At 36.7% G+C, this 26,999-nt stretch overlaps 1 protein-coding gene across 1 annotated transcript in view; it reads right to left on the reverse strand.

The window, feature by feature from the left end:
• CFAP47 (cilia and flagella associated protein 47) overlaps positions 1-26,999 on the reverse strand; it is a 354,566-nt gene that overhangs the window by 101,932 nt on the left and 225,635 nt on the right. The window contains exons 44-49 of the mRNA XM_016216827.2: positions 25,654-25,738; positions 24,858-25,084; positions 18,584-18,743; positions 6,525-6,715; positions 5,258-5,401; positions 4,501-4,674 (exon numbers count right to left, since the gene is read on the reverse strand). Coding sequence (XP_016072313.2) covers positions 4,501-4,674; positions 5,258-5,401; positions 6,525-6,715; positions 18,584-18,743; positions 24,858-25,084; positions 25,654-25,738 — 981 coding nt within the window. The remainder of the gene's footprint in view (positions 1-4,500; positions 4,675-5,257; positions 5,402-6,524; positions 6,716-18,583; positions 18,744-24,857; positions 25,085-25,653; positions 25,739-26,999) is intronic.

A 26,999-nucleotide genomic window follows, 5' to 3' on the forward strand; every position in this document is an offset into this window, starting at 1 on the left:
TTGGATTTTTCACTTTCTTCAAGGTATCATTTGAAGCACAGTCATTCTAACTTTGAAGTCTAATTTATTTATTGTTTCGTCACTTGTGCTTTTGGTGTCATATCTAAAAAATAATTGCCTAACCGAAGGTCATGAAGATTTACTGCTATGTTTTCTTCTTTTTCTCTTTTGAGTCCAGGTGATTTTGAGAGAACATTCATTAAGCCAGGGGGAGTGAAACAAAGGGAGCTTAAGGTGGAAGAAGCGACAGGAGAGCGCCTAGGCGGTGCTCTGCTTTGACTCTCTAGAAACATTATAGGAGAGAAGTGAGCCAAGGCCGGGCTGCTGCCAGCTCACTGGTGAGTCAGAGAAAAGGGGGGCTTGGGACAGGTTCAGGGGGTAAGCCCTGGGTGGGATGCTGCCGTCTGCTGCTCCCCTAGTTGCAAGTCTCGTGGGGACCCTTAGAGTTTAGGAGAGCAAAGTAAAGACGCATTGCCTGGGAGGGAAGACAGGGATGGCCATGCTCCAGGGAGAGCCCCTACTGTTGCTATGTTTTCTTCTACGACTTTTAGTTCTATCTATTAAATTTTGGTCTATGATCCATTTTGAGTTTACTTTGGCACATGGTACGAGTTAGGGTCCAATTTCATTCTTTCGCAGTTCTCTTTGCAGTTTTTTAAAAACACTATTCTGTTTCATTGAATTCTCTTGGTATCTTTGTCAAAAATTGATAAATCATTATTATAAGGGTTGACTTACGAATGCTCTATTCTGTTCCATTTGCCTATATGCCTACCTGATGTCAGTACTACATTTTCTATAATATTAGAGTTTTGTAGTGAACGGTTTGTAGTAAGTTTTAAAATCAGGAAGTATGAGTCATCCCATTTTTTCTTTATTTCACAAGACTGCTCTGTCTATTCTGTGTACCATGCATTTCTACATGAATTTTAGGATTACCTTGCCAGATTCTGCAAAAACGTAAGCTGGGATTTTGATAGTGTTGAATCTGAATATCAGATTGGATGACATTGCCATTAGAACAATATTAAGTCTTTTGATCCGTGAGCACAGGATATATCTTTCTATTTACTGGAAATTTCTTAAATTTCATTCAATAATATTTTGGAGTTTTCAGTGTACAAGTCTTGTCCTTCTTTTGTCAGGCTTGCTCCTAACCATTTTATTATTTTTAATGTTATTGTAAATGATTATTAATTTCACTTTGGATTGTTCATTGCTAATATATAGAAATGGTGGATATTTTGACATTGATCTTATATCCTGCAAATCTTCTAAACTCATGTATTAGTTTAAAGTGCATATTTAGTGAATTTCTTATAATTTTCTATTTATGAGATTATGTTATCTACAAATAGAGATCATGTTATTTCTTCCTTTTCAATGTGGATGCTTTGTCTTCCTGTTCTTAACTAATTGCGCTAGCTGGTACCTTCTAGTACAATGTTCAGTACAAGTGGCAAGAGTGAAAATCCATACCTTATTCCTGAGCATAGGGAAAGATTATTCAATGTTTTCTCATTAAGTATGATGTTAGTTGTGGGATTTTCATAGATGCCTTTTAGTATGTCTCAAGCATATATGGAATATTCCCCAGGACAGACCATGTTTTAGGACATAAAAGAAGCCTCAATAAATTGAAAAGGGCTGCCATCATCCACAGTATGTGTTTTAACAATAATGGAACTAGATTAGAAGTCAAAAATGGGAGGAAAATTGGGAAATCCTTAAATAGGTGACATTTTAGACAGCATAGTCCAAAATAACATGTCAAAGAAGAAATTCCAAGGGAAATTAGAAAATATTTCGAGCCCATATAGTCAATGATTCCTTTCTCTTATTGTACTTTTCAACTCCAGAATTTATTTTTTATAATTCTACATATTTATTGATATTATCCGTTTATTGAAACTTTTCGTTAATTCTTCAGACAAGATTCCTTTTAGTTCACTGAACATATTTACAAAGGTTTAAAGTCTTTATCTACTTAGCCAACACGTGGGCCCCTTCAGAGATAGCTCCTAGTGACTACTTATTTTCCTGTGTGTGGGTCATACTTTCCCATTTGTTTCTTTTTTCTTTGCCTCATAAATTTTGTTGTTTTTGTTGAAAAATGTATGTTTTATATAAGGTAGTATAGCCATTTTCGAAATCAGATCACTACTTCCCCATGTTTTGTTCTTTGTGGGTTTAGTGACTTTTCTGAACCAATTCTGTAGATTCTGCATTCACAGTAGTGTGTGCCCAATAAAGTCCCTGTTTAATTAGCTTAGTGGTCAGCAATAATTTATCACAGGTTTCTTTAAATGCCTTGAAACAATAAATCATCTGCCCTTTTTCAAGGAGCATTGTATATGTGTTGAGGCACACTTTGAGCACTCGGGTAGTTATTTTTAACTCTGCTGTGGCCTTAATTTCCAGCTTACACAGTGCTTCTGGGTCAGCCAGAAATGGAAACACTGGCATCCTCTCAGATCTTTCCTGGGCAAGTGCACAACTCAGCACATGCATGTGACCTGCATGTTCCCCAGGAATATGTGAAGTTTTTAAAATCCCCTAAGGACATCACATTCCCCAGATCTTCCTTTCAAGTTGTTGGCCACAACTGTTATTGCAGCCTAAGGCAACTGCAATGTCAAACTATAACTGTTGAATAGTTTGGCAAATGTCCTGAGGATAGAAATATAAAAACATTAGGAAGACCTGGAACACATGAATAGAATTATTAATACTTCAATGAAATAAAATTTAACTAATTTAATAGGTAATATCTTTAATTACAGAAAGAGCTTCACTAAAAATTTACACCCTAGAAGTAAAATAACCAGGTTCTTCAGCTTTATTTGTGGATTAAAAATGATAGAAATATAGACTTTAATTATTATTGTTGGTGAGAATAATTTTGTTATGAATAGAATTCCACTTCTACATTTCATTAGATAGTTAATATAGCAAAATCATTATTTTTAAAAGCTTACATTTTAAAAATGCATTCATACAGAAATCATCTCTGCCATAATAACAAAATAAAATAACCAACGTTATAAAATTACAGATTTTTCTTTAACTTGTCTTCATCAAACTCTTAGGACAGGATTCCTTGATCACCAGTAAATGCTGGAAGGGGAAAGGGAGTGGTAGAAAAGTAATTTTTCCCCCTTAGTTTTAGTAAATCCAAGTAGTCATGATTTTCCCTTCCTTCCTTCTTTCCTTCCCTTCTTCTTTTTAAATGTCACCCATTATATTTATATCTGTTCCTTAAAACAAAACTTCCTCAAAAACTATTATATGCTTGATACTATGCTTTATGCTAGTTATAAAAATACGAATAAGAGAGGCATGCCCTTGTCTCACAATTTATAACCTTTATTATTATTAGAATAATAAACAGGTAATAGCGATATGATGTATATACAATGGCACAGGTACAAAAATGTTGTGGGCGCACATGAAAAGCATCTGCTCCAGGTTTATGGGAACAGGGAAGGATTTTTGGAAAAGCAGCATCTAGGACTTGCTCTAGACAATGAAAAGGAGTTAGACAAACACAGAGAAATGGAAGATAGGAAGTTGGAACGAGATTTCTAGATCATAGCGAAAGGAAATATTGCATACAAAGGCCTAAGTGTTGCTGGAGCCAAAAGTGACAAGAGATGAAGCTGAGCACATAAGCTTTTGAAGGGTGGTTAAAACCCACTTAGAGGAGTATGTGAAGGTAAGGGATAACACTGAAGAGTTTTAGCAGGGGAGTGACAAAATGAGATTTTCATTCATAATACCCCCTCCATTTGCAATTGAGCAAGGAAGCAAGAAGAAAACCAAAGCCCATATTTTTTGAGATCATAAAAAAATCAGAAGGTAAATGCAGAGAATTTCCCAACTTTGGCAGTACCCTCTAAAATTGAATTCAGGCACCTGTGATGGACAGATATTTGAAGCTCCTTGCAAGGATTCTATTGGGCACACAACAATTTGTAGATAAATATGGGAGTGGAAAGTGTAAAAAATTATTTTGAGATTGGCTGAAACAAATCAAGCAAAGGGAGCTAAGTGCAAAACTTCATAAAAATAAAGATGTAAATAATTACGCATTTCTTCACATTCCCACGATTATTCACACTAGTAAATGATAGAGTACACTTCTGAAATGTTGTGCGGATAGGTTTCACATTAAAATTTCAAAAGCTGTTTAAAAATTCTTTTGAAAATACCTTTTATTACCATGTAGAATTTCTTCAAGTGAAAATACACATGACTCAAATGAGTATATTTTAATGTTTCTTATGATTATATACTAATACTTAGAAATAAAGCTTGTTTGGCACTAATTAAGCTTTATAATTGCAATGAAATTTAGTAGCTGTTAGACCAATAAAAAGTAGAATTTGAAACATTCTTTATGTGTCATTACTTCACTTAAATAAAATTAAATGTTTTTAAATTTTCATATAATCCAATATACTCCCTCTAAAAATACTTTTATACTAAAAAAGGTCTTACCTTAAATGTTACCATGCTCTTTGTATAATTGGGCACCATTATGGTTCTATCTTCTGAGATCCCCACGAGACAGTTAACAATGATGCATTCCAAGGCCACGGGCCTTCTGCCAATCCCTTTCATGACAAAGACATGCTCCGAACCGTCTGTTTTATTTTGTACAGTAAGTTTTCCCTGGGATAAATCAACCAAATTTCAGCTCTACAGGAGTCACAGTTGGACGCCAAACAACCTCTACTATCCTATCCACCTTGAGTCTGATTAATAAAATGAGCATTCAAGAAGGTGTCAGCATTGACTCTTGCAGTTAATACCTCTACTGACCAAGATGAATTTCCTGTGACAGCCTCCTTATTTCTCTTTCTCTAAATACAGAGTTTATATAGGCATTCTCTTGCATAGGAACTACGTGCACGTTTACATGCTTGTCAAAGAAATATGTCTTCAGAAAATAATTTCCAAAATACCAACTTTCTTGATGAATAAAAGCAATAAGAGCAATGATTTTACTTTGTTAAGCGCGTTATGTAAAAGTAACCTAGATATAAGTACTGGCAGCCAATGGCATGCAATTTTCAGAATGTTTATCACTCAAGTTAAAACATTATTAGAGTTTCAAGCAGCGTGAACTCTAAGGTTCAAATTCATGAAAATATAACTTTTCTGCAAAAAGACTTACAGTAAATTTACAGGTTAATATCAGACATTGTTTTATTGACACATTAATACTTGGCAAAAATTATCATTGAGTTCATACCGTAATCTCACATTCCAAAAGAGGTTTGAATGTGAGAGGGTACTGTGCTGTTTCACCTGGCCTGACAGATAAATTAGAAGGTCCGTAAAAACATTCTCCTTCTATAGTCATTTGACATTTCCATTCATTCTTCGTTTTATTCATCTAAAGCAGGAAAAAAGGTAGAGAAATATCAGAAAGATGATATTTATAAAGTTGAATGACATAAATTCTTGGTGCTTTTCATAAAATTATATACTGTATTTTTAATTGTATTTCTTAAGAGTCACCACTAGAAAGTCATATTTGTTAATAACTATCAAGAACGTGAATATAAGGCATAAGAATGACTATATGTCCTTCCAGTGTCATACGGGAGCGTTGCCTAACAGGTTAATCCATGAATTATTTAATAGCTCAAGGAATATTCCTTTGTCTGCCTTACTAATTGTTTAAATGATAACATGGTCTTGAGGTTACACATTTTACTCCTAATAATGGGTCATAAAAAGTGTTCTAACTGGTAGATTGCATACATAGCAAAGGCTACATAACTCTTCAGGGCAAGTTTTTGGGCTTTGAGCAGACTTCTGTTATATCTTTAATAACTAATCAAGTAAAAAACTATTTATCAATCAAAGAACTCAAAATCCCTTACAATTATATTACCTTCTTCTACGCTGCATTATCACTTTGAGTAACAGAGAGCCAAGCTGCAGCCTATCACTATTCTTAATACCTATGAACCCATCTTAATAAGTGTCAAGATCACAACTGAATTTGGAGCAGAGTGATCTGAGAGACCCTTACTCTGACTGGTGGAGCCAGGAGGCATAGCTTTGGAGTAGGAATTTCATGAGAGGTTAAGGAAGTTAAGGTTAATTGTTTTAAGCAAAGAGATCCAGCATAAATGATTAATCAGGTGAGTAACATGATGACATTTATATGCAGAAATAAAACTCTGACATCGATGTAGAGAAACAAATAGCAACAGATAATGCAATTAGAAATGGACCAAGTTTGATCCCTGCTCAGGGAACATACAAGAATCAACCAATGAATGCATGAGTAAGTGGAACAACAAATCGATGTTCCTCTCTCTCTCCCTCCTCTCTCTTTTTTTTCTCTCTCTCCCATCCCTCCCTCTCTCTCTAAAATCAATAAGTTAAAAAAGAAGATTAAAAATAAATAAATCAGTAATAGTTCAAGATGAGAAGTTTGGAGGATTCTGAGATGGTGGCAGTGGGAATGAAGAAAAACGCCCCAAAAGCCCCACGTTCATACTTACTATTGGAATATTCTGGGTAAGGGCTTCAAATGCTGGTGTTTCAAAATCAAATCTAGCCTCCGGACATTCATCATTCACCACGCCTTCAATATAATAGAGCCGCACGTCATACTTTGACGTCAACAAAATTTTACAAGGGTAGCGCCCAGGACAGAGAGGAGCAAATTGTAAAGAAACTGGAAAAGATCCTTCTGGAACTATCAAAATAAGTGAAAAATAAATTAATCATTTCAAATGGCATCAATCCTAAAATTCATTTTGGGGTAAAGCAATATTTAATATTATTGTATTTAACTGCATAATCTAGAAGAGACTAGGTGATGCCAAAGTAACACACTAACCCTACATCTCCAGGGCACAACAAGCAAGTTTATTTATCAATGACAGATGGGTTGGAGGAAGGGCTGCTCCACGAAGTCTCTAGGGACCCACGCTGTGAAAGACCCCACTATCTTGCAGCAGCACCAGCAGAAATACCTCCCCTCCCTCCCTGACAGGTCAGGGGAAGAGGAGAGGCTAGAAGTTTGCTCAAGGGCTTTTCTGGGCTCAGCCCGAAAGTATCACACATCACATTTAGTTGGCTCTATCCAACAGAATGGGGGTTGAGAAATAAGAGAGATACATGGAACATTTGATAAGCATTATTAGATTTCCATGACTTATGGGTGCTCTGTCCCATAACAAGCAAAATAATTTGCGACTTAGTCAACAGATAGAAATAAAGGTTTTCGTAGTTAATAACCAAGAGCGGCACAAAGAGGAATGTCTGATTAATACCTCTCATATCCACTTGCTATGCCATTTATCTGAAGTTAATAGGTAATATCATTTCTTATGATGGGGAGGCTCTCTATGCTGTTCCTTTCCTTCCAAGCAATATCACCTTTTCTCAGAAGATCAGCAGTTTTTCATTCTCCATGAAATGAGAAAGCAATTATAAAAAAACTCTCACCCCTAAAGTAGGATGCGGTATAAGAATATAATACAAATTTCACTGTTAATGCCAAAGTATTTAAGTAACAGATGAAAAAGAAATGATAAAAAATATTTAGAAGCCTAATGCAGACAAGTTCTCTCAAACCAAGAAAATAAAAATCAAGTTTATCAATCAATGGACCAGACAAGTATTATGACATTAATTGGCTATCATTTTAATTGACCCGCATTTGATGCCTCAAAAGTTCAAAATGGCAAATGTGTTTTCAAACACGCTGAAGTTTGTACACCAAGAAAATCATTCACTCCTGCAAAAACATTAATTGCTTTAAATAACTTTTCAAATAAATTGAGGATATGTATGTGTATATTTTGTTACATGTTATGTGCTATGTATTATAAAAATGTATTAATTATATATAGTATATATTGCACATTGTATATTGCTGTATGTTATATATATTATGTAAAGTGTTATGTATTATATATTAAAACACATTGTTAATGGATCACATTTGAAATCTATATTACATCTAACCAAAGTCCAAGATTCTCAGCTGGTCTAAGGAGGAAATAAGTCTGAGAATGTTATCTTTATTCCATCCTTTTCAAGTGCAAATCAAATTTCAGAATAAAATTTCTTCTTGTCAAAAAGGACTCAAGGCACATTTTATCATCTATTATTCATTGATGACTTTCATTCTGAAAGAAGTATTTGAGTTGTGGCAACATCATTAGAACAAACCAGGTGAGATAATTATTTGATCAAAAGCTGTTGCTTTATAACAGAAATAAAGAAGCCTCATGTTTCTCTTGCTTAACAGAATGAAATTAAAATATTTAAATTAGTAAGTTAAAGAAAATTAAATTGCTTTGAATAGGAAATTTAAAGAATTCAACAGTAATTATTATTTTCATCAAAGATAAAGAATAACTAGCCATTTAATAGTAAACAATAATTGATATGTACACATTCACATATAAAGCTTCTGTCAAAAGCTCTATATTATACACTATTTTGTTTTCCTTAAAAATATTCATTTCCTAATGATACTGAGTCTGAAAGTGAAACTAAGGACATTCTTAAGTGTACATTTTCCAAGTCACGCAATGTTCACGAGCAGAGACCCCGAGGAATGCACAGTGCCAGCCCCTCTCCCTTACAAGCCCAAAAACAAATCCACCATTAAATGGAATTTGTAGAAAAGATGGTCCTATATTTGAAGATATATTGATAAAACAGTATTTGTTTCTTTTTCTTAAACATCTGAAATAATTTAATTGATTCATGCCGGAAACATAAGTAGGAATATTATCATTTATTATTAACAAAAAGTCACTTCTAGATGAAAGTATTCATCAGCCAACTAACCACATTCCCTTAGATATAAAAAGCAGAGATGGAAACTATCTTGATTTTTAGAAACTTGGAAATGTTACTGGCTACATTATGTCACCATACCATTATTCTCTTTTAGGGACATGTTTTCTCAAAGTCCTTTCCAATTCTGCACTGTGGCAGGCGCTATCCATGTCCTGCCATGTCTCCTTTCATTTAAATCTTCCCTGTAAGTTAATGGCTTTACGGAAAACTGTGACATTCTTCTTGAGGGCTTCCTCTTATCACAGGAGGGAGCTCACATGGATCAGGCCAGAAGTGACAGTTAATGCCTGCAGCTGCAGTCCTCAACAAAAAATATATCATATTGGTGAAAAATAACCCAGCGTCTTTGTCTTTTGATTAGAATAACTCTGGGGTGAATTCTCTACTAACTCTTAAAGATTCCCGGTGAAATTGAGCCCAAATAGCTCACACTGGCGATTGTTCATTTACACTCCCTGAACTGGCTGCGTCTCTTTGCTGTCTCTCACTTTCTCACACTCCTACCTATGGTTCCTGAGATCACTTTTCAAACTATTGATCTCAAGACCTGGGCTCAGGGTCTGGGGTTCCCCAACCTAATACACACCCTTACACATGGGAAAGAGGGCTTCCTGTCGTGGGCCTCATGCTTTCTAGGGTCTTACTCTCAATCCCCTCCGGTATTGTCTCTCTGCGTGTGCAAGGAGCCCAATGGGACAGAGCTACATGGAGCCGAGCCCCATCCATGTTCCAAGTTCATGGGATGCCCTAATTCACTATCCCAGTTGCTTTGATCCCATTTCCAGTGCTTGCACAAGACTCTTCCCAATGTCAGTCTTCCCCATTGTAAGACTCCCGGAATTGAAGGGTAACTAACGAATGGCTATTAAGAGGAAGCTGTAGACTAATATTAATTATGTGAGCTGGGGTACCCACAAATTTGTACACAACCACCATTATGGCACATGTTAGAGTTGAAAGAAGGAAGAAAAGGAGATGAGCACTGGGCCAGGGGCCAACTATTTTGCTGTCATAGTCTAGTGCAAAACTCTGAGGAAACCAAGAGTTCTAAATTCAAACTTGGCTCTTTCAGGTTTATATAAAGAACATTTATTAATGTAAAATGACAGAATGTATTCTACTTAAAATTTTGTTAGTTTAATTACTTTTAAAATTTAGACATATGGTATGTGGCTTCCATATGTACTTTTGACCAGGGCATCACAAATTTTAAGAACATTCTGGACCTGTCCCTTCCATTCCTACTCTCAGATGTAGCTCACCTAGGGCCTCTTCGTTACAGGTGATCCTGGTAACTGTGGCAGTTGCCAGGGTTCTGTAATTAAAGATAACCAAATATATCTAAATTTATCAGATAAAAGAACATAGGAAAGAATCAGTCTAATGAAAGAATACTTAATTTATACTAATATAACGTTAGCTACTAGAAGAAGTCAGTGTAATCTACAGTTTTTGAAATAATCCATAAAAGCATGCTATACTCAGATCCTAGAATAGGTCATGGCTGTAACAATAAGTCAATACTGCTGTTTTGGTCAGCTATCAGCTATCTCTGCATAACAAACTACACCGAAACCTATTGGTGTAAAGAAACAGCTTATTTGCTCATGATTCTCAGGTCTCTCCTCATTTGGGAAAGCTTATCTGCTTCAAGTGGTATTGGGTGGACTCATTCATGAACTGGGACATCAACTGGAAATTCTGTCCATGAGCTCTCTACAACTTCTATGAGATGAGCCTACTATTTTTCATACAGTACAGAAGAATTACCAGTAGCAAAAGAAGGCGAGCCCTAATATACAAATGGTTATCAAATATCTACTTCCTTCACATTCCTTACAAATTCATTGGCCAAAAGCAAATCACAGCCAAAACCAGGGTCAACAAGGGAGGAAAGACCACATAAAACATGTGAGACACATGATCCATTTGGGCTTTTACTGGAACAATCTACCTTGTCTTAACTACAAAGGAAGCTACATGTATAAAACTGGTGAGATGAAAAGTGCAATCAACTGAGAGTTTAAAATCCTGCTTTTTAGTTTTAGTTCCTCTCCTGCACTGTGTGACCTTGGGCAAAGAACTTAGACTTTTTAAAAAAGCTCAATGTCTTTATCTATCAAAATCAAAGAGTGAGATTTGATCAGTAGCTTTCAAGCATTTTATTTTTGTTTGGGGGTCCTGTGTATGAACAATACCTAAGACAGAATCTCAACATATAAAACAAATTAACGGCACAGCATCGACCTAGGATCCAGGAGATTACGGTTCGATTCCCGGTCAGGGCACATGCCCAGGTTTCGGGCTCGATCCCCAGCAGGGGGCGTGCAGGAGGCAGCCGATCAATGATTCTCATCATTAATGTTTCTCTCTCTCTCCCTCTCCCTTCCTCTCTCTGAAATCAATAAAGATATATTTATATATTTAAAAAACCAACAAATTAACGTACAGCTGATCTGGTTGAAGTAGGATGAGAAACTGGAAGCTCCAATTCACGTACGCAACCCCCCTACAGTCAAACCAAAGTACTTTAAAAGAATGCTAGGGCTCTATAGAATAGAGTTTGATTAATTTACCTCTTAGGTTTCTTTGTGCATCAGAAAGGTGGAGGAGACTAAATAATAAAGTGAATTGACCATTATCTTCTATAGTTAATTATTTAAGTGTATTATTGGCAAACAGAAGCTCTAAATTCAGAGTATGAGTTATCAAGAGAATGAACAGCTATATTTATATGAATTCATTTATATAAATGAATTTATAATAAAAAAGATATTTATTTGTTCTAAATTCATGTCTGAGTAATTATATTTTCAGAGAATTTTTTAGCCCATTGCTAATCCCATTTCCATCTACTACTGGAAAATATTAGTCTAGACTTGTTTTTTCTGTTCTACAAGTAAGAAGGCAAACACATGCTAGTTGGAATTTTACCCATTTTAGTTACTTTATTATGTTCTTATCAGCACATCTACCTCACAAATACTCTGGTAAGAGAGAGATTCATTGTGTACTAACAACTGCTCATTGCTGAGTTTCTTCATGTAATATCAAAAATGTGGTGTGCCATAGATTTCATATAAAAAAGAAAAGCATTCGGCAATTGCAAGTATTAGAGTGTGTTTGACTTGTTTTGTAAACTATTTTCATTAGTAGAAGTATAGTATAATATCATCCACTCAAGGAAACCATTTTCTGAAATGGTTTAGCTGCTTACATTGTCAATTTTATTATCCTATTAAATAAAATAACAAGAATTTAAAATTATAAAGACCCATACTAATTAAGGACAAGTTCACTTTTTGAAATATTGGTTAAAATGGGATTTTTTTCACTTCAAAAGACGATGAACTGCTTTGCTTTTCTACCACCAGGAAGATCTAAAATAATATAATATTTAAGGGTGAAAAGAGAAGAAAAGATTGGGAAAGGGATAGAGAAAAAAAGAGGGAAGAAGAAAAAAAGGAAAGGAGGGACATAGGCCTCAAGGAAGGAAAAGGAGAGTTTGGGGGACTCTAAGAGAAGGGCAGCGACCTTTTTTCCCTGACCAATTCCAAAGGGCTGAGGGTCTGGGCTTCTCTTCCCAAGAAGTTTCTAGGCATCTGTAAGCAGAAAAGACTGCTCTTCAGTTCCCTGTCAGACTTTGCCGAAAGGCAGTATCTGTAAAGCACAGAAAAAAAAGCCCCAGAAAGGTAGCAAAGTATTTAAGTAAGCAAAGGGCAAGAATTGCCCATTTTTTTCCAGCACGGCCAAGTTAAGCTTAAAAGGTAAAGGAAAACCTAATCTGATTGTGTTGGTCAGGTCTAGTTAGGGCCTTGCTAATAATGTTCTGTCCGCTGGACCTCTCAGTTATTGAGAGACGCATAATAAAATCTCCCACTCTAACTGGGGATAGGGTCGTTTTTCCTATCATATTTGCCAGTTTTTCCTTTATGCATTTTGAGATTATGTGGTTAGGTGTAAAAAAGTTGGAAATTTTTCTGTACATTGGACTATTTATTTTTGCATTAATACACTTATTTGCCTTAAAGTCTATTTATTAAAATAATATTTTTACGCCAGCTACTTTTTGATTTGGAAATACTTAGTATAGGTTTTTGGATATTTTACCAGGTAATTTTGTAAAAAGCATAAAGCTGCATGTCACTTTCCATTGTGAAAATATCAACTTTTCTAGTTAAGTCGGTTTATATTTGTCCTGATTAATGATATATTTGTGTTTAGTATTTCATTTTGTGTCTCTTTACTATATCCTTTCTTTAGTTCTGTTTTTGTATTCTATTGGGCTCATCAAGTTTTCTTTATTTCCTTTTATGTATTTTACTGGTTTAGAAATTATATATTCTTTCTCTATATTTTTTTGTTTTTCCCAAATTTTCAGCATTCATATTTTATATTAAAATGTCTTAAGACAGTCCAAACCTGTTCTATCCAAATAGGAGAATTTTACATGCCCATAATGGCAATAACCTACTCCTCATACAATTAAAATTAATGTCTAGTTGTTGAGTTTTCTTTGTTTTTATAATACCTGACTTACTTGTTATTATTTCCATAGCTGATGCTCATTGAAATTCACCCACATTTACTGATTATTTTATTAACCACTGCTCTTGGATCCCAATTCTTTCTTCTGAATTTGATTTCCTTCACCTATAAGTCAATCCGTTTGTTTCTTTTAGCAAGCACTTGTGAGTTTTAAATCATCTCAATTTCACTGCTGAATTGAAAATATTTTTATTTCAACTTTACTCGAGTGATAGTTTATTGGGATTTAAAATTCTACAGTGACAGCTAATTTGCTTCAACACTGTAATTCCATTGTCTTCTGGCTTCCACTGTTGCTGTTGGTAATTCTGTCTTAAGTATAATTTTTGTTCCTTCGAAAATGTCTTTCTCTCTTGCTTTTCACAATTTCTTGTCTTTGCCATTCTATTATTACACTGTACCCCATTTAGGTGTCACTCTTTTATCTTCTAGCAATAAAAAAAAATTGTTTCTGCCTTTTCTTTTCTCATTTGCTCATATAAATAGCAGAGGGTTACCTTTCCCAGGTAGTCACCTGTACAGGGTCCCATTCCCCTTTCACTTTGCAATGATCTCTCAGATCTAAATGTGGAGGTAGCTCAATGCATACCCTTGGGCCAATTCCCTGCATCAAAAAAGTATCCATTTATTAGATGTAGGCAGGGTATTTTCTTACATCCACTGGCAGTTTTCGAATAATCTGGGGGGAAATTTACATTTTAGGGAATGTCATCATCTTCCTGTTAATGAATTAATTCTAATCTCACCAATAACATGCAGCACAAAAAACTTGGACTCTTCCCATCTCTGCCACCAGCAGATTCCAAACATCCTTGAAAAAATGATGTCCCTCCGTACTTTCCCCTCCAGCTACAGTAATTTTAAGTCCAGGGGAGGTTGTCTTTTCATGAAGGATGCAAACAAAGAAGTATTAATAAAGAGCCACCTTGCAAATAATTTCACATAGATACATTCAGTAGAAAAATATTTTAAACCCCCTACTATGTGCTGGGAGGTATGCAATGAGGAGGCAGCTTCCTAGTTTTCTGGTAGGAATACATAATAAATTGCTGAGGAAAAAGCAGATCACAGGACTAGACTGTTTGCTCTTTACAGCAAAATTATGTTTTAATTGAGCATAAGTTGGCAGAGGCTATTCAATGTGTTTTCCAATCGGGCCACAACAGCTCAGTCATTACTGAGAATTACTCATAGGATTTATGTAAATGGATGGCTGTTATCTTTTCTTTCCATTGCCACTGAATTTTTGAATTTCTGTATGTCTTCATGGATCATTTAATGGAAAATTAAGAGAGGGCTTATCATGGAGTTGTAGCTTGACAGTATTTTAACTAGGAAGTTTTCGTTTTCATATTATTTTTTTAAGATGATACAATTTCCAAAAAAAAGAGCTAAAATAAGATTTCTTTATAATTAATCCCTCCATGGGTAAGGAAGCAAGGGATTGCTGATAGCAAATTAACTCTGTATTTTGCATTTTCAAGTCTTAATACTATAAACTTTCTCAAACTGTCTTATATTAAAAATAAAATGTTTTGAAAAGAGTGGATTTCAAGTTCTTGTAGAATGATTTACTAAGTGTGCAAATTAGTTTGAATGAGCTATTAGCCAGTCAATAAACAGCACATTCTCTAGGACTTAACCTAGGGGGAAAGGCTTATAGAATTTTTGATTAAATGTCTCCTTAAATGTATTGTATAGCATATGTTCACCTTTGAAGACCTACACAAAGAATAAGGCACTGTTTAAAAGTTCATTTTTGGTGGTGATGTTTTTTTCTGGCCGGTCCCATGTCCATAGATATAAAATAATATAAGGCAAAGTAAGACATTTATCTAACTAAAAATATCTTACATTAATATTATAAGGATAAAGAATATACAAAGTCTCAAATATTACAATTATGTTGACTAAGTTATAGCAAATTATTTGACTTAAAGTATATTTTCTTTGATAATATAGGACATCATCATGTCGCATTATTGCATGGTGCAGCGTAGAAAGAGGCCGGAACTGGCAAAAAAGCAAAACAAAACAAAACAAAACAAAACATGTTAGGACAGGACCCATATTGGCAGCCAAACAAGCTATAAATTCTGACTGTGGGAGGACACACAGAGGAGGGCAGCCAGACGTGAAAGACATTAGTCAAACAATAGTTATGACTGAGATTTTCAAAAGTCAGAAGTCAAATGACAATCAGGCACGCGGCTTGGAGAAAAGGGGAACTAGGGCAGGTTGACATCAGAGGCCAATTCCACAGTCAAGAAAAGGCCCACGATAGATCCTATGCTCAGGGGCAGGATTTTTGTTTGAGGTCTCGGGCTGTCTACAAGAAGGCGGCTGACGGGTATAGCAGGCCAGTGCCCGGGGAGGGAGTCTGGCGACTACAAGCGTGGGTTTTAAGAAATAAAATAGAATCCGATGCCTGTACTGGGCCGCACAGGGAGCATACGAGTGAGGGGCCCGCGCTGCCAGATCTGATGCTGAAGCGTGCTCATGAGGTGCAGACACCACAGGGGGACGGGCCATCGGCACAATGGGCTCCGCGATCCCAGGTCTGCAGGGAGAGCTGGCTCCGGGCCTGCGGTGAGGCGTGTGAGCAGAGAAGGTAGGGCAAAGGGAAAGGAGCTGAACATTGTTTATACTGAAAGCTGCTGACATAAGTAGTAAAATTATTTATTTATTTTATATATATCTTTATTGATTTCAGAGAGAGGAAGGGAGAGGGAGAGACAGAGAGAGAAACATCAATGATGAGAGTCATTGATCGGCTGCCTCCTGCAGGCCCCCGACTGGGGATCAAGCCTGCAACCCAGGCATGTGCCCTGACCAGGAATCGAACCCTGATAGTCTGGATCCTAAGTCGACGCTCAACCGCTGAGCCACGCCCGGCCGGGCATAAAATTATTTAATATATTAACAGTAAGGCAACACTGGGGTACGAGGTATGTTTTATGTGGTTCCTGAGATGCCCTTGGTCCCACTACCTCCAGCAACCTCAACCTCTGGTCCTATCCTCCATGATCCTCTGCCTGAGGATGGCCTGGAGCTTCCTGCAGAACTAAGGGATCCAAATCCTTGGCTGCTGTGCTAAAGACGGGTAGAGAACTGCTGGCCCCCTTTGCCATGGGCAGGCATGGACCCTGGCATTCCATGGGGCCAGAGAATGCCACCTCGATACCTAGGACCATTAACTCGCACGGAGGAAAATCGGGCGAAGAACAGGGAACAGGAGTTGACCATGCAGATAAAATTCTCTCCTTTCCTCTATCATAGTGATTGCTCAGGGGCCTTTCTTTCCAAATAGTTTTTCAGATACGACACCTGCTGAACGATCTGTGTCATTCATGGAGGTAAGTAGTGGACACTGAGGTAGCAGCTCACGCAGGATTCATGGCTTGGCCTCCCGTTCTCCCCTTTCTTGTTTCTCTTCTTTCTCACTCTCACTGCCCTGAATCCGCACCTCCCAAGCAAAGCTGATTCTAAAATTCTTATGAAACTGTAAGGATCTCAGAACCAAAACAATACGGTTTCAAAAGAATAATGTAGCAGGAATTCATACTTTCTGATTTCAAAGCTTACCATGAAGCAGTAATAATTTTAAGTGTCATGTGGATTGACATATAGATCTATAGGATAAAATAAAGAATTCAAAAATAAATAATGTATCTATGGTCAGCTGATTTTAATAAGGGTGGCAACATCATTTAATGCACAAAGAATAGTGTTTTTCAACAATAGTGAGGACACCAGATAGCCACATGCCAAAAAATGAAGTTAGACCCTTGCTTCAAACAATATACAAATAGTAACTAAAAATGGATCAAAGACCTAAATGCAAGAACTAAAGCTATAAAAATCTTAGAAGAAAACAGAGGTCTAAATCCTCCTGACCTTGAATTTGGCAGTGGAGCCATAGGTATAATATCAAAAGCAAGAGTAATAAGAATAACAAAAATAGATAAATTGGACTTCATCAAAATTGAAAACTTGGTGCTTCAAAGGGTACTATCAAGAGAGTGAACAACCAATAAAATGAGAAAAAGTATTTGCAAGTCATCTATCTGAGAGGGTATTGAATTTAGAATACAGATGGAACACTTGCAGCTCAGTAATAAAACACAACCCAACTTTAAACAATGGGCAAACGATCTGAATGGATGTTTATAAGATGGTCAATAACAAGCACATGGGAAGACGCTCAACATCTCAGATCTCCTAGGAAGGCAAAGTGAGCAGGCTAGCCTGTGCCTTATAATTCTTGGTCATCATTTTAGATACAGAAATATTTCATAGTTAACACAAAGCCATAGGAAAATATCAAATGAAAACTTAACAAAACCATAATTAGCAATAACATAACTTAGAATCCATGACACGTGGAACATTGGAGGATTAGCTCTGATAAAAAAAAAAGTATATTCCTATTATTATTCACCAGCTTGGAAAGAAGCAAAGGAAAAATGTGAATTAATCTTACTATTTTAAAATATTTAGTCACATTGTTTATATCTTATCACTTGTATTTAATATTGTATTGATATTCTATAAAACCTGGCATAGTCCTCCTAAACACAAATCAAAGGGACATCAGGAGGCCTAGAGTAAGTACTCAACTTATAAAGGCCCTAGTCCATATCAAAGATAAGTTACTCGTAAGCGGTATTGTCCTCCTCTGATACGTTTAAAAAATAATAAATTTATTGTGGTGACAATGGTTAATATGAACATATAGGTTTTGGGTGTGGGTTTCTATGTTAGAAGATCTGAATATTGCTGTGTGTTCCCACCACCCAAAGTCATATCCTGACGTCAACATCCTTTCTAGAGCCAGCCCAAGCCTCAACTCCAGCACAACTTCTGTAATCAGGTTCACTGTCAAAGCAAGAGCTCGCCTTTCTCCAAGTGCACTTCATTGTCTTTAGCAGGTAGGTATTCTTTAACAAAGACAAGTCTGCAAATTTCAGTACCAGGAATTTAGCACCCAAATCCAGTACGTTACTTAGATTGCTGTTATGTAGTTTGTTGGTCACTTATAACACAAAATTTATTCAATAATTGGCACTTATGTAGCTAAACTAACTTTTCAATCATATTATGAACATCCTATTAGTAGAGATAGTCTTTTCTTTGTATGTTATTATTTCACAAAGGTGCTAGATATTGCAATTCACACATTACTGATTACCTTTTCTATTTGCAGGTTTAAGTCCTTTCACTTGACTTTCTGGATACTGAGGAATGTGAATTTCCTTGGAGACATAAAAATAGTCTGGAAGACTCACGTCTGTTGTGTACAAAATGGACTTAGGCTGCTTTAACTTTGAGATATTAAAAAGCATATAAGTCTGCAAATAAACAGAAAGAAAACTTGGAATGTAATTCTCTTTTCCTTTTACCCTAAAACACAAAAGAGAGCATTATGTATTTAGGCTCTATTTTGAGGGGAAATCAACCAAGGAATTGAATTTGTTCATTTCTTTAGACATACGGTTATTTAATTGGTGGGAGAAAACACTAACATGTTTCATAGAATTAATGGAGTCACCCTTTATTGAGAGATGCTCAGCGTCCCCTATTCTAATCCTTTCAGTGCTGAGGAGTTCGTTGCCTCAGGAAGAAACCACTGGATTGGAGAACCGCATTGAGATGAACCCCGAACCCCTTAACATCTACCCATCAGTTCTAGTTCTCCTTAGCAGTACACTTAGTGCCCTTTCTTTTGCTAATGACGATTTTGTGAGGGAGGAAAACAGAAATAAACACACACACACACACATAATTACACACATCATTACACACATATAAAACTAGGTCTTACCCCTCCACAGATCTCCAAATATCTTTTTAAAATAAGTTTGGTATTTTTTTGTGCTTTCAACCATTACTTATCTAATGTAGGTTACACCTCACTCACCCCCATGCATATGCTCCTCAAGACACAACTGAGTTCAGTACTGTGCTTCCTAAAATGGAACACTGAAGAGAAACCAAGCAATGCAGAGCACAGAGGTAGGCAATCATTTATTTTGATCTGGAAGCTCTTCTGCCAAAAACATAGTACTGCCCAAAGGTTAGACCAAGTGTTCTTGGAGCGAGTTACCCGCATTTATATATCCACTCTAAGTAAGCTTGACCAGGTTATTACCAAAGCCACAAAATCTTCATTTGTAAAAGATAGGTGATAATAGTACACACTGCCTATCCCTGGGTGTGTTTAATGTGTAAACAAATGCCAGGTGCTTGGAGCACATTTTAAGAATTCAATAAATGTTGGCAATTTTGGACAAAAAGGGGCCACATACTAAACCTGTAAAGCTTGGGGCAGGCCTGCATGGCGGCCTTGCAAACTCAGAGACCTAAAATAACCACCAAGGATGGTCTGAAATTAAAACTTTTTCACTAAAAGCAGTCTATGGTGGGTAGTGACGCCCTAAGGCAGTATTTTACCTTCACAAAGGTTAATTTGCACCTTAACTAAGCCTTGGGGTTGTCTTTTACGTCTGAGATAACACACCTAATTAACACAGGCCTTTGCAAAACAAAGTAATTTCCCCTTTTGCCCCGCCCTCAGTGCACCGGGCAGAGACCAGGAATCTTCTCATTCCTATTGATATCTTATTAACTGATGACTGTTAACTGTCCTGTACCCGCCTATCTAGAAGAAGTATGTGTCTATCATTTTACTTTATATCCAATCCCAGATGTTCCCCTGCTTTGCTCTCTCCCGCCTCCCTAATCTACCAGCAATGGATTTCCTGTAACCCACTTATATCTCCTCCTCTGATTGTCATCTACAAAGCAAGGTGCAAAACTGAGCATTATCTCAGTTCCTTGAGATTTTGCCTCCCTGACATATGTCGACAGTTTGGCTCAAATAAACTCACAAAATTTTTTTTACAGGTTTGAATGTTTCTTGTGCTAACACTATCATTACCATCACTGTCATTGTCATCACTATCAACATGATCATGATATCATTACTCATCAAAAATAAATGTTAGTGCCTTTAGCATTATCTCATTCACTGGGCTAATTATAACATCCACAAGAATTTTTTTCCACCAAAGTCACATTTTCTACCTACTTTATTTTGACAATTCAAATCATGTAAATAGAGAGATTTAAATTAATTCAATTTATATTTATCATTGTTTGGGTTTGGTTCATTTTTCTAGTCATAGTGAACAGATAATCTATTTGCTTCAGTAACTAGCTCTTTAAAATCCTGAATGTGTACTGTCTGCCTTCTAGATCTTCAAGTCATTCAAAATAATATGTATTGACACAGACTCTCTTCTTGACCAAACTCTAGTCTAGGCCTCAACTTTGACGTATAAAAGCTGCAGAGTCACAGAAGTGGACATTTACAAGAAGTGAGAAGGGGGTTCCTGGATGCAACCTGGATTTGTTCACTGATGCTTACCTGAGGTTACTTTAGAAAGCTTGTAATTATAAATCCTTTCTCTCCCCTTTGAGAAGTAAATCTTCTATAAGCCACACTGTCTTCTCAGGGACCTCAGCGCCCTCTCTTTGAGATGCTAATATTCAAGGGGATAACCTACCAGCCTGCTGGGTACCTGGCTGCAACTTGCATCGCTCCCTCCAGACATAAAGATTCCAGAAGTTTGTTTCTCCTGCAGATAAGCATCCATGAACAAGTCCAGGTCGCATGCATCAGCCCCCTCTCACTTCTGGCGAGTGTCTGCTTCTGTGGCTCAGCTCAAGCCCCTATTCATTCCCCCTCCTCTCTCTCGGCTCCCCTCTGAGGCGCCCCGTCACTGCTGCCCGGATTGAAGCTGAGTTCGTTCCATGCTGGACGCTTCTCTCTGCTGCAGCAGCTCCTGAATAAAGTCGACCCCCTTATTGCTTTAACTAGTGCCCAGCCTCGCCTTTCACAGTGGCAACTGGACTACTTCAGGACTTGACGGGCACTTAAATTACACAAATACAAAAGACTTTTTCTTTACCCTTCCGAATCCTCGCCAAGGAGATCTTTCAGATTTCCTTTTCAAAAGATATCGAATTTCAAAATCCCGATGATTTTTCTTGCGATTTATCCCGGAGTACATACCATGGCTTTTAAAACATAAACAAGAAGGAGCTAATAAAAAATGTAAGGAACCTATCCTGTAAGCCCTGAGTCCTTCCAGTCTCACCCAGTATATCACCAAAGTTGTTTTATTAATGGCCAGATAATATGAATTCAATAAATGAGGGCTAAGTGAAGTAAAAAATTCATGCTCCTGACAAAAGATCCTGTCTCTTACAGTATATAAAGTAGATACATCATATTGCTATTACCCTGAAAATACTGTATTTCAAAATTCAAATTGCACGTTGTATAATAAAAAAAATTGGACATGACACTTTTCTACATTTATTCAATAAGATTTAGTTTTGAACAAATATATTTCAAGGTTGATTTTAGATTTTATTTGTTACACAGTTATTTCATGCTACAGCAGAGCTCTCTAGACTTTCATTTACTGCATTATACAAGTTCACGATAGTAGACTAAGAAGTGAACATATGAGCTGGAGAATACACAGGGCAAGGAAAAGAGTAGTGGTCTGGGAGGTAAAAACCTAGGCCCACTTCTATTCTGTCACAAATCACGGGTGTGAACTTAGGACACTATCTCACTATTTTTGGGTCTTGCTTTACAGGTCTGTAAGAGTAAGAGGCTGGACTATGTGTCGCTGAGTACCTTTCATTTGTTTTCCTGTTTTAAAATACAATAATGTCTCCACCCTGATCTGGGTTGTGATCTCTGCCATCACTGAGGGCAACTTAGGTCTTTTATTGCCTCACTCATTCCATTTTTTCTATTATAAGTGCAATCTTATCTGCTCTACATTTCTCCATGAGGTTATCAAAGTAATTTGAAAAGTGCACATAAAAGCATTTTGGAAAAAAAGGTGAGAGTATTTTAAAAATCCATCTTGTTTACGGTTCTGCTGCAAGAAAGTTTTAGCGCTATTGTATTTCAAGAGTGCACTTGACATGAAAAGAAATCTTTATGATTAGATAGATGTAAGCACAATAAGATATTTCTAAGTTCTGATCTGGTGTAGCTGGTTTTCTTACATTGACACTTTCAACCCTTCTCTAGTTATTTTCTACACTTAGAGTTTTTGCTGAAACAAAAAAATGAATGATATTCAGGGAATTCAAAGAAAATACTAATCTTCACGTGAAAAAAACTTTCCATTTTTAAATTTAGAGACCACTTAAAAATTTAATTTTTAAAAAGCCAAATGTTATTCATAAATTGTTATTATCATTACTACTTCTACCACCAAATTCAAAGGAAGCACACACATATGGATACTCATCCTGCAAACGTGAGACGGAAACAAGGGTAAGTAAACAACAAGATGACTTGGTGAAAAATCAGGCAATGAGGCAACCTGGATGGACATCAGCCTATACAATGAAGACTTAAGGTTTCAAGTGGCATTTGTTTGTTCAGGCACATGTTCAAGTCAATGAAATAATGACAGCACCTCTCATGCACAAGTCATTAAGGTGTAAACAAAAAACACAAAAGTTTCTAGATTTCTAGGAATTCACATCGTAGAGAGAGAGGTACATATAAAAATAAATCTTATACAAAACATAATTTTGATAAATGCAACAATGAAAACAAAAAGTGTAGAAAGAAAGTCCATGGGCAAATGCCATCTCCCTCAAGCATTCTTCATTTAAATAAAATGTTTTGACAAAAGGTAAGAATGAAAAAAATGAATTTAAAAGGAAAGAGAGAGAGTGCACATGCAATACAACAGGCTTAAAGTTTGAAAAGTCCACATATTGAACATTTTTATTGTAATAGTGTCCTAAAAGTTGCACACAAACCTTCCCAAATTCACTGTTCTATAAGCAGAAGGAAGGATTCTGATATGAGCTGAAGAGAGCCACCCGCTTCTTAAATGCACAGTGTGGATGGGGCGGTCCAGAGCGGGTCACAGCCTCAGGCCTTGATATTTTTGAGCTAATCGGAACTTAAAAATCCAGGTCATTCATAACATATCATCACTGTTAAAAATCTGTGATTAGACTGTACTGATTATAACATTATGAAAAAAACACACATCTCTACAGTGCCAAGTATCTTGTTGTAATAGATGTAAATGAAGGTAAATCTTAACAAGGATGAAAACATTTATCATTTCCTCCTTCACTGAACAAAGATTCTGTGACTACCTTTGGCAGGTCACAAACTTTTCTAGGCACTGGTGATATGAGAGTTAACTAAACAACTATCTTCTCACAAATTCCCTTGCTAGAGACAGACATGAGTAAACGCATAAATATATGACTCCCAGGTGATACATTCTATTAAGAAAGAAAACTGAAGGGAATCTAAGATTTGGAGAGTGCCTCCTAGAGGTAAGCGATGCTTTTCAGAAAATATAAGTTCGTAAAAGAATCTCACTGATAGCATTCGAGCAGATCTGAAGTAAATGAAGGAGGACAGTCTCTAATATCTAGAAAAAAATAACAGAAGGAGTGCACAGGCCATGGGGAGCATCCCTTAGGCATCTGAAAGATAGCAAGAGGTCTGTGCTGAGGGAGTAACCTGAGCAGATGGGCTCCAGAGGAAATGTTGAGATAAGGGAAGGGAGACCTACCAGGGTGGTCATGAAGAGCATCTTAAGGATGTTGGTTTTTATTCTGACACGAACAGTAGAGGAACAACGTGAACATCCCTTTGGCAGTTCTGTGGTGTCTAGACTCTACCTTATTTCAATTATAAAATAGAATTCAAGCTACAATAACAGAGTCTATAGTAATAGTAATAATAATGCCACATAGAGTATACTTATTATATACCAGGTATTACGCTAAGCATTTTACATAAGTATCTCACTTATTTTCCATAAACTATCAATATCTCCAGATTAAAAATATAAAAATTGAAGTGTGACAATTTTTAAGTAACCAGCCCACAGTGACACAGGTAGGAGTGTTAACGTCTCAATTGTCAGCCTGCTCATCTGATCCCAGGGATGAACCTCTCTGGATACAAAACAGAATATCCTGGGCAACTTTTAGAACACCCCCCCACCCGCTTCCTTCCAGAGATTTGTATGTAATTCTTCTGGAGTGGTGCCTGAGCATTAGTATTATTATAAGTTTTCCACAGCATTCTAATGTGGAGCCAGAATTGAAGATGACTGTGAATGAAGCAACTACAGTGTAATGTCTAAAATTAGTAGTGTGCTTAGTTACTACCAGTCATTACTACTAAAATTAGAAGTAATGCTAAAATTAGCACAATGCTTTCATTCAGATTTACTTTTAATGAGGTAAAAAAGATAAAAAGGTACCGAGCCGTCTTTCTGGGGAAAACCAGCATCCATCCCTTTTTCTCTGTATAAATGCTATGATTAAGTGACAGCTCTGTATATTCTTAAAGAGATAATACTTTAAGGACATCAGCTGTCCATTCCCACCTCGACCCTGGTCAGCCCCAGGATGGCGACGGCCACGCGGATGCTACTGCTCTCCAGGGTGCCCGTGATCAACCTTCGCTGATATTCTACATCCGACATCTGTTGCTGCGCTGCAAAAGCCAATGCCTTTTCCTTGGCTTCATTAGTCAGTGGCAGTATAAGGTCCGTGTCCAAAATATGATGGGGTTTGCATTTCAAATACAGAACTGGATCGTCCTCATTAAACACTAGGGGGAAGCAAAAACATTCATGACCGCAATGATCATTTATGCCCTTGACATTACCATTCAGGATGGATTTGGGAGGTTTGAAATATAAAACTACAGTCATGGCCTTCATTAAACAGAGTAAAAATAGATAGGTAACACATTTCTAGTAGCACTAATTCAGTAATTCAAGAACAAGTTTTCAGGAATTAAAGATATTTTCCTGGTACGCTCTAAAGAGTTCTAGTCAAATGGTTCTTTCAAAGAAACATAATCACCGTGAGCAAAAATTCAGTGACCATTGTGCTCTTATCAGTGATTAGGAGGTGGGGAGTAGAAATAAACAGAAAGAAATACATCTGTCAACGACTGGCATGAACTGTAATTTTCTTTCACTAACAACCTTATACTTTAAACGACAATGTTATATTACTGACATAATAAAGTAAAAATCTAACTATGTATTGGAAAAACCTGCTCTGAGGATGCTTAGATAACGGTATGAGGAACAGTCCCTTCCTTCAACATTATAAATGAAATAAAACATATGTATAGTCTACCTTCCGGAAAATATGTGCAGTCATCTGTACGTAAAGTTGAGGAAGTCATTGCAGGTAGGCTGGAAGGCAAGGGGATCGTACCTTTTCCTTCCACAACGTATATTAATTCTCCGATCTAAAACACAACCACACAATAATATTAAAATCTAAAAGCTCAGACAAAATTAGGATAAATCTTTCTGCCTGCAAGAAAAATGTGCATGCTGAAAACATCATTGCATTGTGCATTTTTAAGCAACATGTGCCCTAAATGCATGGAGAAAGGTAAGGCTTAAATACAGCCCTACCATAGTGCTGGAGAAACTCTGCATGCAACAGAACAGGGAGGTGGCTTAAGAACATCCCAGGATGACACTGACAGCAGTTGACCTCTATAGCTACAAATATTCATTGCAGACTGCTAGCTTAAAACAAATAAACAATCAATCAAGCAAGAATTTTTTCCCCCTTCATTGTGTAATTTATCGTTGGAAAGGAGTGACATCATTTCTGCAGGGCATCTGAGTCCCCAGGAGTCTATATTTTAAAGTACAGGTTTTCTAACTGTCCTTTGATGGATGATTGGATAAAAACACTGTGATATATAAAGAAAACTGAGTCATGCAATGGACACTACTCAGCCATAAGAGAAAATGAAATACTGCCATTCGTGACTACATGGGTGGGTACTGAAAGCATCATGCTAAGCAAAAGAAATCAGATGAAACAGGACAAGAACTTTATGATTTCACTCATGTGTGGGATATAAAACAAAAAGCAACAATCAATCAAACAAAACAAACAAACTCACAGACAAAGATAACAGTATGGTGGTTACCAGAGAGGAAGGGGGTTGGGGAGAATTAAGGGGGTCAAATACCAGGTGACGGAATGAGACGAGACAGGGTGGTGGGCACACAATGGAACACAGATGCTGTTTTACAGAGTTGTACACTTGAAACCTAAATGATCTTCTTAACCAATGTCACCCCAATACATTTAATTTAAAAAATAAAGTACAGGTTTTCAAAATGAGCACTGAGGGTCTGGAGATCTTTTAGAATAAATAAGTAATTAGGCAAAAAGTACAAAAGTCTAAACAGACAGAGTGAAAACGAAAGTGGGGTCAATGCAAAGGCATCAACAGGATACAGAGAAAGATTAATAGAGGCAGACAAGCCTAGTTTTGATCCTGGCACTGTCATTTATTAGCTACCAAGCCTGAGGCAAGTTTACCAAAAGCTTTGAGTTCTGGTTGCTTCCTCTGTAAAATGTGGTGAAAAATATTCCTTCATTTTAGGAATCTACAGATTAAATGAAAAGGAAGGGGAGAGAGGGAGTCTAAAAAGACATATCACACAATCACAATGGATAAATATTATTTAGATCTTCATTCT

The sequence above is a fragment of the Miniopterus natalensis genome, chromosome X, assembly GCF_054644295.1.
Source record: "Miniopterus natalensis isolate mMinNat1 chromosome X, mMinNat1.hap1, whole genome shotgun sequence".
Lineage (NCBI taxonomy): Eukaryota > Metazoa > Chordata > Mammalia > Chiroptera > Miniopteridae > Miniopterus > Miniopterus natalensis.